Below are 14,337 nucleotides of genomic sequence, written 5' to 3'. Positions count from 1 at the left end.
TGTGCCTGCTCACCTCCCCCACGTTGACAGGTTTTGTTGTGATTTTCCGCATGACTAGTTTGAGGTCGTTTATTTACTGGACTCTTCCAAAGTTTTTATGGGTAAGTTAAGTACTGTATTAATAAAATTAAACTTCAAAATTGTCAGTACAGTCAAGAAGTCAAGATGAATCGGGAAGCCAGCCTGACCTATTATTTATGTTTAAAGATGATCATACAATGAATATTTGAAAAAAAAGAACACGTTTCTAATTTATTCCTCCATGCTCGGTAAAACGTATTACTATTATTCATTATTTAATTTCCTTTCTTTTCTTTTTTGCACTTATGAGGTCAGAGGTTAGGTTATATCCTAATTACAAAATGGCTGCGCCCTGTGCACTAATCGTTAGTTGTTGCAATCTTCAGCCTACTGATCTTATTAAGCGTGAGATTATACTATTATGTTAATTAATCATTTTATTTGTTTATCTAGACTATGCCTAGGCCTAGGCCTAGATTCTAAGTGGTAAACATTTCAACCTTTAAATAATTAAAATAGACTAAAAAAAAGCTAGGCTTAGAGCTAGGCTAGTAGTAGAAGCCTAGCTAGCTTACTAGGTTGGTCTCTAGTCTCCACTACTACAAAACAGTACAGCGCGCGCTGGAGTGAGTACAGTGTACAGCCACGGATTTAAAGTTATATTAATATTATTTTACTGAATATTTTGATCAAAATGAATATTGATTAAAATTTTATTTTTTTCATTTTATTTTACAGGTCTCGTAGATGTGTGTGCTTTGTAAAAATGTGCTTCTTTATTAAAGATGTATTGTCCCCCCCCCCCCCCCCCCAAAACATGAAAAATGAAGATTAACTAAATCAGAATTTGATTAGGTTATTTTGTAGTTTTAATAAAGTTAATTATATAAAATTAATGACAAAAAAATTGTCAAATTCAACCAAAAACCCATTGGCTGGCAGCCAATTTGACCATATTTTGCTTTAAATTACAGTTTTTTCAACTTACAATACATACATTTTTTTTCGATTCAATTTTTGTTCAAAGTGGATTACTATTAATATTATGTGACAATAAAATGGAATAGTCAACAAAAAAATTGTTTTAATTATTTTTTCAGGGGGACAATACATCTTTAATGTAATAAATATGAACCATAGAAATAAAAGTGTTTTTGGCTGGCATATAAAAAAACTTCAGCATCATCTTCTTATTAACAAAAATGATAGCTTTGTGATATAGGGAAGTTTCATTTATAATTTCCAAGCAAAATGCTATAGGATGAGTTTTACAAAGCTCATTAAACATTAGTGCCTTGGTTTTTAATACCTTAATAGGGACCTACACACAAATGACGATAACCGTACATATCTGAGGTGATTTTTCTTTGTCATTGTCGGGCACATTTCGTCATAATATTAGGCGGGCTAAAAATCCGACGCTATAAACAGTTACTATGCACTAAACAAGTAGACGTATCTTTTTTTTTATGTCTTCTTTTTCTGCCACTAAAACTAACAAATCCGGAATCCCTTTTATGTAAATTGTGACGTTTTTTCTATATAAAATAAAAGCTATACATTTTAAAGTAAAACTGGTGTAAGGCTACGTATCATATATTTGACCGGACCATATTTGGCTGCCAAAAGCAGTCCGACTGCCCGTACTAATTTTATCCAGGCCGGACTAGTTTTTCCGGCTAAAAAAGGTCTGCCCGGACAGGTTTTGACAGCCATAAATGGTCCCTCCGCCGGACCAATTTTGGCCCAGACCGATTTTGATGTGACAGGCCTACTAGCTAGTTTGAAGTACCTACCTGGCCTAGGCCTATTTATATAGAGTACAGTAATACTAATATTAATAACCGGCGCTACTGTACTTTTGCACAATATTTAGTGAGCCAAAGAGAGATTAAGGTGCGAAAGTGCAGTAGCACCTAGGCTATAACGAGCCCAGGACCCTCATAAAATAACACACTAATAACATTTGTCTAGCCTACCTTCTACTATGGTGTAAAATGTTGATGTCTTTATTTACTAAATAAAATCATTGATTTGTCCATCGTTTTTCATTCAATGGTTATATTACTAATGTCATCAAACATTTTCAGATTTAAAGTTATGACGCAATTTGTTGTAACTGTGAGCTTATAATATCATATTCGATTGAGACTTTATTAGGCTATTGAGTATAGTTTGTTTATTATATTTATGTTGAGCATGAAGATTGTCCGAACCAAAAAATCTGCTTGTAATCACAAAAATGCTCTGTACTCTACTGTGTACTCTCACTGTATGTATATAATTTTAATTTAACAGAAATCATTGGACAGGAGGAATTGCCTGAACACACAAATGTTATTGAAGAGATTATTGGTTACCCATGGACCGTTGATAACAAGTATTATACAGCAGATATACAACTCTGTACTACCACACAAAAGACAATAGGCACAGCCGAGTTTGCAGAATCTGTAAATGCAGTGGTGATCATTACCGATGATAAGGTATTCATGAGTAATTTAACTGCAAACCCGTTTGGAAGAAAAATATGTTAACGATGATAGAAGAAATCCAAATGCTCACAATAAATTGCGTACCTACCGATCTTTCATAAATACCTTTGGAACAGCTAGTTATGTAACCACCCTCATGAAAAAATGTAATAGACAGGCCCTGGCGCTTTTTAGATCTGATTGTGCACCAATAGCCATTGAAATTGGGCGTTATTTATAATAATAAACACCAGTTAATGTAGTAGGAAATGTAGTCTGTGTAACGTGAAGAATTGTATTGAAGATGATATACACACTGTTTAATGGAATGTTCAATTTATAATGAAATCAGATCTCATTTATTCAACTATATTAGCCAGCTCAACCGATCCTTTTCAGATCTAACAAATTTAGCAAAATTCAATTTTTTTATGTGTGATGGCAACCACTGTTCTACAGTTGCTAAATTTGCTTATCAATTGCTTTCCTTAGGCCAGTTCATTGTTCTTAACAAGTAATTTTTAACATATTTATTTAAATATACAGTTTTTTTTTTCTTTTTCCCCTTCTACTCGGGGGAAAGAAAAAGAATAATAAAGATGAAGTTAATTTGGTGTTTTAAGACTGTGGAGTTGAAAGATTTGTAAGTTACAACCCTGGCACTTGTTCAGAATTGAAAAAAGGCTTTGAAGCTGCAAAATTACTAGCTCTTGACACAGGAGAGATGTAATCCTCAGTAATATGTGTTTTCTTTAAAATGTCTCAGATCCAGTTGTCTAGATTTGTATCTATGCTTAATTTCATTTATGTATTGTTTTTCTTCCTATATACTATAGTCAGGCAGTTTCTCATCAGTAAAACAATGGATGCCTTTCATAGACCAGATGGAACCAGAGATACAAATACTAGCATGTGTAAAATTCGATGATGATGGCGGTGAGTTAAATTTCGGTATACAGATTGTTAGGCAACTGAAATTTAGGTTTGAAGTCAAATCTAATAATCAGTGCTTAACAGCATTCCAGGGTAAACACAATTTTTAACGTAATTCTATTAATATGATATTTGGTCACAAATAATCAGGATTGAGAATAGGAAAGATGGTGCCCATAAAATAATACAAAATACAACTAATAGTAATAATAATAATACAATAGATACAAAAACAGTATCATTATCTTTTATTTGAGTCAGCTTCCTTCTTCTTTCAAGGGTTTACTGGCTGTCAACACTTGGTCCAGCCTGCTACACCATCTCTCCACTTCTTCCTGTCTTGCGCTGTCTTGCCCATCATGTTCACTCCAATGTAATTTCACCCTTTCCAACTTTCCTACTTTCTTTCTTTACCGTATCTTCCTACATCACTTTTGGTTGACCTTTTCTACCTCCAACTTCTGAATGCCAAGCTCTCTTAACTGGTTCATCTTTTCTTAGAATATGTCCCATATTATCTCCTCATAATGACTTTTATGATTGTTTCACACAGCAACAAAGTACCAGTACTACCAAAGCCAGAACTTATTATTAAATTTATATAATGTGGGTTTGGTTATCCTTCGATTGGTAATTTACTGTTGTTGTATGCTGAATTAAAACAAAGGTTTTTTTTTTTTACATTTTCTTTGTAGAAGTAACGAGGGACACTGTAGTTCATTGGTGCTTAGATAAATCTATAGAACTTGTTGAGTTAAATTCAGGAGAAGACGATAATGATGAAGAAGAGGAGGAAGATGGTATTTATTTTGTCATAATATATGTTAATAATTGCTGTCTTACAGGTCAATAGAGAGTTTGGGCAAACTCACGTATACGCATACATATTCATCACAGCAGGTATACGAATAAGTTTGAATTTATAGCTGTTTTTATTTGGGCAAAATCATTTACGTACCAGTAGAGGATATACTAGTAGGTGTAGGCTAGACCTTAGCCAACATTTTTTCCTCTTTTGTCGTTTGCTTGGCATATTTTTATACTAAACTCTGTCTAAATTCAATAATCATTTATGTTTAAGTTTTGCTGGTAAAACTGTGCCACATTGATCAACTTATTTTAACGAATAAATCTTAAACGTGTGAAATGAATTCTGCACCTCGAAACACAGCCATACTGCGTTGAATACGGCCATACTGCGTTGAAACACTGTTTTTCGTCAGATCGTTGAAAGTAAGCAACATTAGGCCTGGTTTCGTAATGGCAGCGGGTGCTGTATATACCAGATGGTGTAATGATAATATCGGACTGGCATGAGATAGGCATGTGTCGAGCCTATCTGTACCATACAGATTGCATCCTTAGGCAAGATGCTTTATTCGCCTTGCCTCGTCCTTCGGATGTGATGTAAAGCCATTGGTGCCATGTACATAGTGCACGTTAAAGAACTTGGTACACTATTTGAAAAGAGTAGGGGATCGTCTCCCGTTGTGCTGATCTGGTAGGCTCTGCATTTCTGGCTGCCATGAGTCCGTGGAGGGCCCAATTAAGTTTAAGGACCAAGAATAAATACAATAGTATAGTACACGTATACGAATACCTAAGCTTGTCCAAACTGCCTATTTATTACATTACAAGAGAATACACTAAACTAATTAAACAACGCTATTGAAAATTGTATCTCAAACTGTGTTATCTTCCCATCTTATAGTTATATTTATTAATATTTTATTCTAGATGGATTTGCAGAAACGATAGGTGTCGAAAGAATTGTGCAAGCACTAAATGCATGTATGTGGTCAAACATGCAACTCAAAGGTATCAACTTCTTTCATCCACTGGTCTATTCCAGGTCCTCTAACTTGGAAAAAATGATATATAGAAACATGGCCAAACATTAGAGAGCGCAATGACGTTTTTAAAAATAATGTGAATCCCTAAGGTGTGCTATCATCTATATATCAATGCTACTCATTTTGTTGTGTAATTTTATGTTTCTCCTCTGAAACCGCTGAATGATACATGCTCACATTTGGCACACTGATGTTTATTGATGGGCTGCACATGATAGGCTATATCACTTTCCTGAATATTAGGATAAAAACTAAAAAAATGCAAAAAAATAACCGTAATTTGATGTCTCAGCGATTAATGAACCGCCTCTGTTGTGTACCACAATGGCCGGATCTACAAATACCATGCTGAGCCATCAAATTAAAACAGTGTTTAGTCTCGGCAGCCAGCCAACCATATCGACTGATCGCATCGCTGGAGTTTTAATTAATTACATAACATATTTCGTAAATCACGGTTTAGCTCCGTGAGTAAAAGGATGTGGCCATTGATATCAATGTTCAGTACAATTGAGTTCGAATCTGCAAAATGTGTACCGCTTCAAGCAACAAATCAAAACTAGACCACAATTTAATTTAAAAAGTAGCAAATATAAATAAAATATCCCACAACAAAAAATTGCAAAATATCAAAACCATTGAAATAAAAAAAATAAACACACAAACAAAACAAATCCAAATGGTTTGTTATATTGTTGAACATGAAAACGCCACAATTACGGAAAACAATTAACAATGTCAATCAAATAATACGCCACGAAAAAACACCCAAAAGTTTGGACTTTTTGGTGTTGGTTTCAAGTCCGTAAGCAGCTGTAGTTGTATTATTCCAATACATCTTACCCCGATCAGTTCTGACTACTTCTGACTTATTATCTACTTTTGCATGCTCTCCTAGGATATTATGGGATATCCTGTTTTTTGTATCTCTATTAATTATACCTATATGCTATTTTATCAGAGAGAATAGGCTTCATGCCTAGCTTTATGCCTGGAACCTTTAGAATAGAGGACTCGGAAAAAGGTGCTAAAGATGAAAACAAACGAGAAAAACAAGAACATGAACCAAAAACAGAAATTGAACCAAAGTTAGAAGAATTAGCAGTAGCCTCAGTTACCAGTCTTTCAGAAGTTGGCAGTGCAGAAGCGTCTGTATCAAACGAGGCTAATTTATTATCAGAGGCATCTGGGAGGTCAACAAGTGAAAAAGAAAAAGGAAGAAAGAATGAAGAAAAAGAAAAAGACCAATCAAAGAAAACTCGAATAGGTTTGTAAAAAACATTTTGTTTGTATACTGAAAATTATGTCTCATCAAATATACAGTTCACAAAATTTATAAAATAAATAAATAAGCTTTTGTTCACATTTACACAGTCATGGTTGAAAGGGTCTAGGACAACTACCGAGTCGACTCTGCAAACCAGAAACTCTTCCAATACCAGACTTTTTATCATTAAAACACATTGCAAATTTGGCCAGCCCAAAGGTGTCCGGTATTGGGAGAGTTGACTGTATTACTTTTTATTTAGATTCAATGTTTGATGACGACATGAAGTTATTTGAAGCTCTAGGTAATGAAGATCCTGGAGGGGAATCGTTTGAACAATTATTTGCAAGGATGGCCAGCATGAAAGGTGTGTATATCTAAATTAGCTTCTCATTTTTTTTTTTTTTTTTTACCTTATTTATTGAGGATGATCCATCCAGCAATTGCTGATCATTAGGGACCCTCAGAGGTTCACAAGACAAACATATACACAAGATGCTCTACATAAACAAAGTCTTATTACAAGTCTTTGGGAGTGGAGTTGAACCCGGGACCCTTAGAGTGGTAGTCAAGCATCATAACCACCAAGCCACAACTCTTTTCATTGCAATGATAACTACAGTAGGGGCGAGGTGGCAACAATAGTAAATAACAGATTAGTGCCACCTAACGGATCTCATGAATAGTCCAGACCTCCCAAGTGTCCTGTTAAACATGGGAGTTTCCACGATATTTAGAATCATCGCTCCGTAATCCCAAATCCCATCTCCCAGTAAAGGTGCAATTTCAACTACTGTAGGAAGGCACAAAATTCTTTGCAAACAATCCAGATCAGCCATATGCCACATCTGAAAAGCTTCTGGCATAGACATTGTGTCCTACAGTATATTAAATGATAATGAAGTCTCCTGATGTTTGAAATCTCTGTTAGCCTCTGATTGTTCTGTAAAACATGAACTCCATTCATTATATATTCTGCTACACTTATTTAAAGATATATTATCCCCCTGAACAAATATTTTTTTAATATGCCATATTAATGTCACAATAGTTTTTCACTTTGAAGAAAAAGTGGATCTCATGGTTTAATTATTTTTGTCTACAGTCTTCTTTTATGTTCTTGTAGTCATATTAGATTATGATATAATCGACCTAGTATATGAAATGATTACCATTGATTGCTTTTACAATAAAAAAAAACCATTCTATTTCCAGAAAAAGCTAATTCATTACCTGCAGAACAGAGGAAGAAGTATGCAGAGAATGTTGCCATAGCATTTTGGAAGGCCATTGGAGGGGATGAAGATGAAATAAACGGAATAAGTGATGAAGAAGATGAAGGAACAAATTGATAACATATATTTTTTTTAAATATAACACAAATATAAAAGAAAAATGCAATATTAGGAATCGAATAACGCCCTTAGCATCTACAAAACTGAGTTTACATACAACAGGGCGTCAACATCTGTGTTTTGTATGGTGTAAATTACAGCAACAACTTTCAAAGCATCAGGGTTGAACAGCTGAATGTATTCCGCTCTCCAAACTATGGAGATGCAATGAGAATGGTACCGATTCTAAATGTTTAGGTTTAGAACGCAACATGTGGCTGAACAATTTATTTAACTGTATTTTGAAAGACTCCAGCATTGCTCCTGTCATAGTTAATGGTACTAGAGCGTCCGACACATTTAAATGTTTCTCCAGAGTTTAATCAGTGTTTGATGGAGAAAATGGAGAAAACGCAATGGAGAAGATACCAGATATGTATGGACAAGGAAAACTGCATTCCATGTGAACAACCATTAATAAATTTAAAATCTCTGTTCACATGAAACTGAGGGTGTGTCGTAGGATTCATTTACAGTGGTTAAAGATATATTGTCCCCAAAAACATGAAAAATAAAGATTAATAAAATCAGATTTTGAATTGGCCATTTTGTAGTTTTGATAAAGTTACCGTAGTTCTTCTAATTGTAACCCTGGGTTATTATTCTTTGATTGTTTTTTAGGGTAGGTTACTATTAGAGTAGTGGGTTACTATTAGAGTAGTGGGTTACTATTAGAAGGGGTGTTACTAGAGTAGTGGGTTACTATAACTAATTTTAAATTAGGCACCTGAAAATAGTAACCCACCCCCAACTTTTCCAATCAACAACTCATAGCAAAATAATAAAACAGTACGAATAAACAAATTTGGTTAAACTAACTTTATTTTATAACTTCTTCGAGCACACACCTTACAGTAGACACTTGCTCAAAAGCACATCTACAGCCACACTTCACTTACAGCATCATTCATCCTCTGTTTCTTTATTACCGTATTATCTTGTATTATTCCTGAATTTGTTTTGTATAGTGTATTATATTATATACCGTATTACTGAATAAACAACTGTGATATTTCAATCAACCAAGTGAGTAGTCTTTAATACAGTTAAAACCTCAGACGGTATATTACAGTAGTGACTATATGGACGGTAGTGGTGATATGGACGATAGTGGTGATACGGACGATAGTGGTGATACGGACGATAGTGGTGATACGGACGATAGTGGTGATACGGACGGTAGTGGTGATACGGACGATAGTGGTGATACGGACGGTAGTGGTGATACGGACGGTAGTGGTGATACGGACAGTAGTGGTGATACGGACGATAGTGGTGATACGGACGATAGTGGTGATATGGATGGTAACGTTACTTCTCTCAACTTGTGTTAAGATCAACAAAATCTTCCTGTTGATAAATCTGACTTTTTTAAAGAAATCTTTTGAAGTAATTTGAATCAGTTCGTTAAAAAACAACACCACCACAGTTTTGTTTCTAATTTGAGGATGCTCCAGTGGAGTATCTAAATGTTATGATTTTGTTAGGGAATGCATGTATTATGCTTTAACTTTCATTAACACATTTCATTTGGTATAGGTAGGAAGTATTTTCAAGATATTTTGGTCAAAAGATTATGTATACCATTTCGTCAGTTGGCATAAGGTCAAAATTTTAATAAAAATATGTTCATGCATGTAGCATACAAAATAATACCATGTTATATCCATCTTTGATCATCATCATCATCATCTATTACGCTATTCTTCTTGAATAGATTATTATTTTGCTAGTGTCCATAAATTCATATTTTTAAACGTCTTATCAAGAAACCTTGTTTGTGTATTTATTAAGACTTTCAAAGATTAATGCAAGTTGAGTTTCTAGTTTATCTTCTTCTCTGTTGTTATTTATTACTTTAAAATTCCAATCTTCAATATCATCAAGTCCACACTCAGATTCTGCATCATCTATTCCTATAGGGAATAATTAACAATACAATCTTAAAATACAAAAGTAATACATTTGAAGCCCATAGCCAGGATTTTTACACACAAAATGGGGAAGAAATTGTATAAAGGCTTTAGAGGACTATTTACCATCACCTCCGTTAGTGGTATTTAGTTTGAAAAGGAATAAAGGAGGTTGTTCAAACCTCCACTCTGGATACAAGTTTGTTAAAATGACGTCTATAAAAAAAGTGAAAAAATGTTTCTAAGATGTCTGTCCCTAAGATACACTGTATAAGCCTTTAAAGCTAGCCAATTGTGTGTATGTTCCATAGATTTAGAAGAACTGAGATAGTCAGCATCTCCTACCTAGTCAGCATCTCTTACATAGTCGGGCACCACTAAGGTCGGTGTTGCAAGATGTTAAGAGCATCATCAACAAGAACTTATTATTATACTATCTTTATGCAAAAACTTATCAAGAAATTATTCATTTTATTGTCATACACTAATGTTAATTTATAAAAAATTTACTGTTTAAAAAATTTGATTTTCTTCATAATATATTAGGTTATTATTTTTTAGACTAAAGAATAATCTTTAAACAGATACAGTATATGGCAGCTATTTTTGTCATCCCGATTCAATTTTAATAGTAGTTTATCTGTATAGATGTTGACAAACATAGACATGATGCATTAAAAACAAAGCCTTTGTAAGATGAGAATGGCATCAGTCAAGATTTGAACTCATAACTTTGGAAATACTAGCTTTTAATTCAAATTTTCTAGCAATAATAAATACAAGATTTAAAAAAAAATAATAATTTGTTTAAATGTTTTTGTTGAATTATGCCATTTTAATGTCACATAATAGTTCACTTTGACCAGAAATTGGATTGAAAAAAACAATTTGCCTAAAAACTGTAATTTAAAGCAAAACATAGTAAAATTGACTGGAGGAAGTCAATAGGTTTTGGTTGAGTTTAACTATTTATTTTGTCTTTTTATAAGTAAAACATTATTTTTTTTATTTTACAGAAGTGATCAACACTGTGAAATGGCATATTTAAAGTCTTTTTTATTTTTTTAATGTTTTTTTAATGTTTTTGGTGGAAACGATCTTTAAAAATTCACTAACTTAAAACTAAAAGTTCCCTTTTTTGTCTTTCTATTTTGTTAGAAATGTTTTGTGTCAATTGCTCTTAAAATAGGAACTACCACCATAGGCACTAAATGTTAAATTTTACAAACCTGGCACAAAGTTGAAGCCTCTGCTTTGTCTTACAGACATGTCAGCTGTGATTCTCACAGTCTTTACAATATCTGAGTATTTGGTTTGAAAGTACAAAATGTCTGTTTTTCTACGTGCATCACTAATTATCCAAATTGGAATATCATATTTGTCTTTAGTTGCTAGTTCACAAAATACAGAAAGGTTCTGTTTTCTTTGTTCTTCTCCCCAAGTAATCATTTTGGCTCTACACATTTCTTTGTATTCTGAAGATGAAAGCAGTTCTGTGAAATTCATCTCATTTTCCTTTTTAAAAAAAGATACCGTAAACAATTGTTACTTTCTTTATTATATAATAATACATGATTGTAATAAATTACCATTCCTAACAGATACAGTATCATAGTGTTTACATGAACATTCTAGAATAAGATGTTTTGATTTAAGAAACCATGTATAATAATAAGAACAATCAGGAACATTCCAGAAGTGCTATTAATAGAAACTGTAATCCAATAGAATAAGAAGTATAAAGAATGATCTAGAAGGATAGGAACATCTATAAAGCGATGTAAAACTATTGTAAGGTTGTTGGATATTAGAGGTTGGATATTCGATTGTAAAAGTTATTGTGACGCTGTTGTTTAAGTGCTTTATATACTGGATTGTTGAAAGTTGAAGTTGATCAAAATTAAAGCTTTGTTTTGAGTTATTTTTCAACTTTGTGGATTTTGTGTGTATACTTTTATGTCACAAGGGAGTTGTTCCTAAAGTATTTTCAACCGCTCGAAAACATACGTAAGAGGAGTTCGTGACAATGATATATAATAAAGACATATTGTAATGAATCAACTATTTTGATGAAAAAATACAATACAATGAGTTATGGTTATGATGACACACAAGTATGTACTGTATATAGAACAAAATTGTTAATTTATCGTTCCTCAGTTTTGTTTTGTTCTTATTTATATCTATATAGAAAAAAAACATTTTGATTGTAGTTTTATTTGTAGGCCTACTTTGCCGTGCTTTATTTTACATTAAATTTTACAAACACACCTATTTATATTCAATTCACAATTTATTTTTTCATTTACCTTGGCAAACTGTTCTTTCAGTGGTGCAGATAATCGAATTATACAGCTGTTTGGTCGATACCTAACAAAAAAATGGTTGAAAAACAACAAACATTTTTAGGGTATGTCCGTCATGTACATGTATTAAGCTGCTTTTTCGATTTAAAACCTCACAAATCGTTTACAGTAAAAGAAAATTAAACAAATGGCCGAGTGAAAAATAGAATTGAGCTCTGAAATTGACAATGTCTCCACCACCTGAAAACCTGACATTAAAAAAGAGTAGGTTTTAATCCCCCGACCACACAACCCATTTGGACCAGTACACCAAACCCACCGGCCTTCTCACCATCATCTTTTTTCATCATTTTCCTAGAGGGAGGGACAGGAGGCTCGAGACAGATGGCCGGATGGGTCTTTCACATGCCGGAACAGGGTATTTTGTCAGACCTGGTTCAATCAATGGGGGTTCGGTGTGGTTCAGCATGCGTTCGGTGTGGTTTAATTCAATGGGGTTTTATGTGCTAATTCGTCAGACCCAATTAAGAGACAGCCATTACAGTATCTGCAAACTAAATTAGTGAAAGCGGTTATATTTTAAAGGACCGGTCGTGAAATTAAAATGAATACATCGCAGTTCAGCATATATTATATGCCAGAAATTATTTTAATTACATAAATGAACAAGGCTCTATGAAATTGGAAAAAACTATTTTACATTTAAATTAAATAATTATTTGTGTTTCACCTTTCGTGTATGAGTTGGGCAATAAAATCTTTACCAGATTTTCGCTTGCCACTCAGAATCAAAATAAGGGACAACTTTTGCTTCACTTCCATGTTGTTTTTGTTTACTTCTTTTTGCTTGAGTGATTTTAAGAACGTCATCACCATGACATTATTTCTTTGCTTGCTACTCCCTCTCGAAAATAATTAAAATTCATTTATTTAATTTAATTTAATAATAATCATTTCAATTAACCTGGTTTTTAAATAATACCTTAAAAGTAAATATTTTCTGTAAACTATTACAGTTAGCTTTTCGTTTTTTAAAGTACAAAGTAATTTTTATTCTCATTAAGTAGGAGAGCAGAAATAATAACTGTAACACCATACTATTTCAGCTTATCTACCCAATGTGGCTATCGGAAAGGCAACTGTTTGTTCATTTAATGTTACTTATAGGAACAGTTAACGTGCTACAAAACATATTCAGTCCATTGAGATGTTCAAGTGGTTTTCAAAATTTAGACTTCAAACTCATTTGAAATCATTCAAATGAAAGTATAAATGTTAATTTATTATTTTCTATGAAAAAGTATGACACTCTGGAGTTCTTGATACCTCCATCATGGTTAGCCGTACCAATAGAAAATAAAAATTAGATCAACGGCTGTATACTATACAGTGACCATGTACCACCATCGCGCGCCGTAGCAAACGCCGCCGATATCCACCAAACGGTCTCCCCCCCATGTGTAGAAGGCGGATACTCCTAGAAGGCTAGGCTAGGCCTAAAAAGTATTGTAATTAATGAGGCCTAGCTTTTTACAATAGACTATTTGTGACGTAAGTTTTTAAATATAAATACTAGTAATGCACGACTTACGATTGACAGACGATCGGGCCCATGAATCATGATGGACGATCGGGTTTATTCCAACAAGACGATGGGGTACCAAAACGCGTGTGGACGTTCGGGCCCAACTGACTGTCTGTTGTGTACGTGAGAACGTTCGGGCTCATTCTAAAAATAAAGGAAAGGCGATCGGGTTAACGAAAATGAATGAATGATTTATCATTTTTCACTATAAAATAAATTAAAGGTGTTCTTTCGATGAGTGAGCTTGTGATACAATTTAATAAGAACAACATTCGGAACTATTTTTTTACGGCCATTATTTGATTTTGTTATAATGCCATAGGCTAGTCCTGACCTACTGTTACTGGCCCTAGGCCGGACTAGGCCTACACGGGTTACAAATATACAGATCATTTCGGTCGCGTTTGGAATAGGTCGCGCTTTGAATCAGTCGCTTTTCAAATCGCTCGCATTTCGAACCGGTCGCGTATATATGGCCTGCCAAACGTACCTTATGTATATTTTTCTTTGCATGTTTTTTCACTTGTCAATGTCAATTGTATGACCCACTAGTTTTATTAGTACTGTTGCTGTATTTCATATTTCTTAGTT

At 33.7% G+C, this 14,337-nt stretch overlaps 3 protein-coding genes across 3 annotated transcripts in view; 2 read left to right on the top strand and 1 right to left on the bottom strand.

The window, feature by feature from the left end:
• The first annotated feature begins 362 nt into the window (after positions 1-362).
• On the top strand, positions 363-8,964 carry LOC140061941 (alpha- and gamma-adaptin-binding protein p34-like). The gene is made up of 8 exons (XM_072107949.1): positions 363-426; positions 2,320-2,507; positions 3,332-3,431; positions 4,124-4,228; positions 5,166-5,246; positions 6,243-6,548; positions 6,811-6,915; positions 7,764-8,964. The coding sequence occupies exons 1-8, from the start codon at positions 363-365 to the stop codon at positions 7,898-7,900; spliced, it is 1,086 nt and encodes a 361-aa protein (XP_071964050.1). The 3' UTR covers positions 7,901-8,964.
• On the bottom strand, positions 8,903-14,030 carry LOC140061942 (phosphomevalonate kinase-like). Its single transcript, XM_072107950.1, has 5 exons — positions 13,753-14,030; positions 12,892-13,065; positions 12,165-12,225; positions 11,085-11,370; positions 8,903-9,858 (listed from the first exon to the last, which is right to left on the bottom strand). Exons 1-5 carry the CDS (start codon positions 13,773-13,775, stop codon positions 9,707-9,709), a joined length of 696 nt encoding a protein of 231 aa, XP_071964051.1. The 5' UTR covers positions 13,776-14,030; the 3' UTR covers positions 8,903-9,706.
• Positions 13,636-14,337, top strand: part of LOC140061939 (3'-5' RNA helicase YTHDC2-like) — a 28,875-nt gene continuing 28,173 nt past the window's right edge. Inside the window, exon 1 of the mRNA XM_072107948.1 lies at positions 13,636-13,712. The gene's annotated coding sequence lies outside the window, so the exon portion shown is untranslated. The remainder of the gene's footprint in view (positions 13,713-14,337) is intronic.

This window comes from Antedon mediterranea, chromosome 11 (assembly GCF_964355755.1).
Source record: "Antedon mediterranea chromosome 11, ecAntMedi1.1, whole genome shotgun sequence".
NCBI classification, from domain to species: Eukaryota; Metazoa; Echinodermata; class Crinoidea; order Comatulida; family Antedonidae; genus Antedon; species Antedon mediterranea.
Note: the sequence above shows the minus strand (reverse complement) of the source record. Positions and strands in the feature narration are given on the sequence as shown.